This window comes from Egretta garzetta, unplaced genomic scaffold (assembly GCF_000687185.1).
Source record: "Egretta garzetta isolate BGI_Z169 unplaced genomic scaffold, ASM68718v1 scaffold663, whole genome shotgun sequence".
Classification (NCBI taxonomy): Eukaryota; Metazoa; Chordata; class Aves; order Pelecaniformes; family Ardeidae; genus Egretta; species Egretta garzetta.
The window spans coordinates 503,333-503,757 of record NW_009259122.1 but is presented as its reverse complement, the minus strand read 5'-3'; the positions used below and the strand labels follow the sequence as shown (position 1 = coordinate 503,757).

The following is a 425-nucleotide window of genomic DNA, read 5'->3' as shown; positions in this document are numbered from 1 at the left end:
GGTGACGGGTGGTCCTACAGCATGTCTGCCTTCACTCTCCTACCATGGCTGGAGCCAAACGACGAGTGAAATCCTATCGCTATCTGATAACAGAATCAGCACAGCTATGTTGTAGGTAAGCACAGAAGCGTTAAAGGTAAGGGTTTGGGGACTACTGACCGGCTCGTTTCTTTGCAGCATTTTCCTCCTGCTTTGCTGAAGTGGCCCAGGGAGCCGAACTGTCTCCAGCAACCACGTTCATCCCCCATATGGCTCCTTCTGCTCAGCCACTTTCTCTTTCTTCACCCCCTCGAGGCACCCCAGTTCATTTTAACAGCCCCATAAGCCGCAGACCATCTGGGCAGGGAACAGGCGAGCCTCGGGTAACAGCAGCACCGGGCCATGGCACGGCAGGAAAGGCAAGAGCAGCCCACGCGGCCGCGAAC

The 425-nt window shown here is 56.0% G+C and overlaps 1 protein-coding gene across 1 annotated transcript in view; it reads left to right on the top strand.

Moving 5' to 3' along the window:
- The window catches only part of LAMP3 (lysosomal associated membrane protein 3), a 26,890-nt gene that overhangs the window by 13,593 nt on the left and 12,872 nt on the right, over window positions 1-425 (top strand). Inside the window, exon 2 of the mRNA XM_035891151.1 lies at window positions 178-416. Within this exon, the coding sequence (XP_035747044.1) occupies window positions 178-416 (239 nt within the window). The remainder of the gene's footprint in view (window positions 1-177; window positions 417-425) is intronic.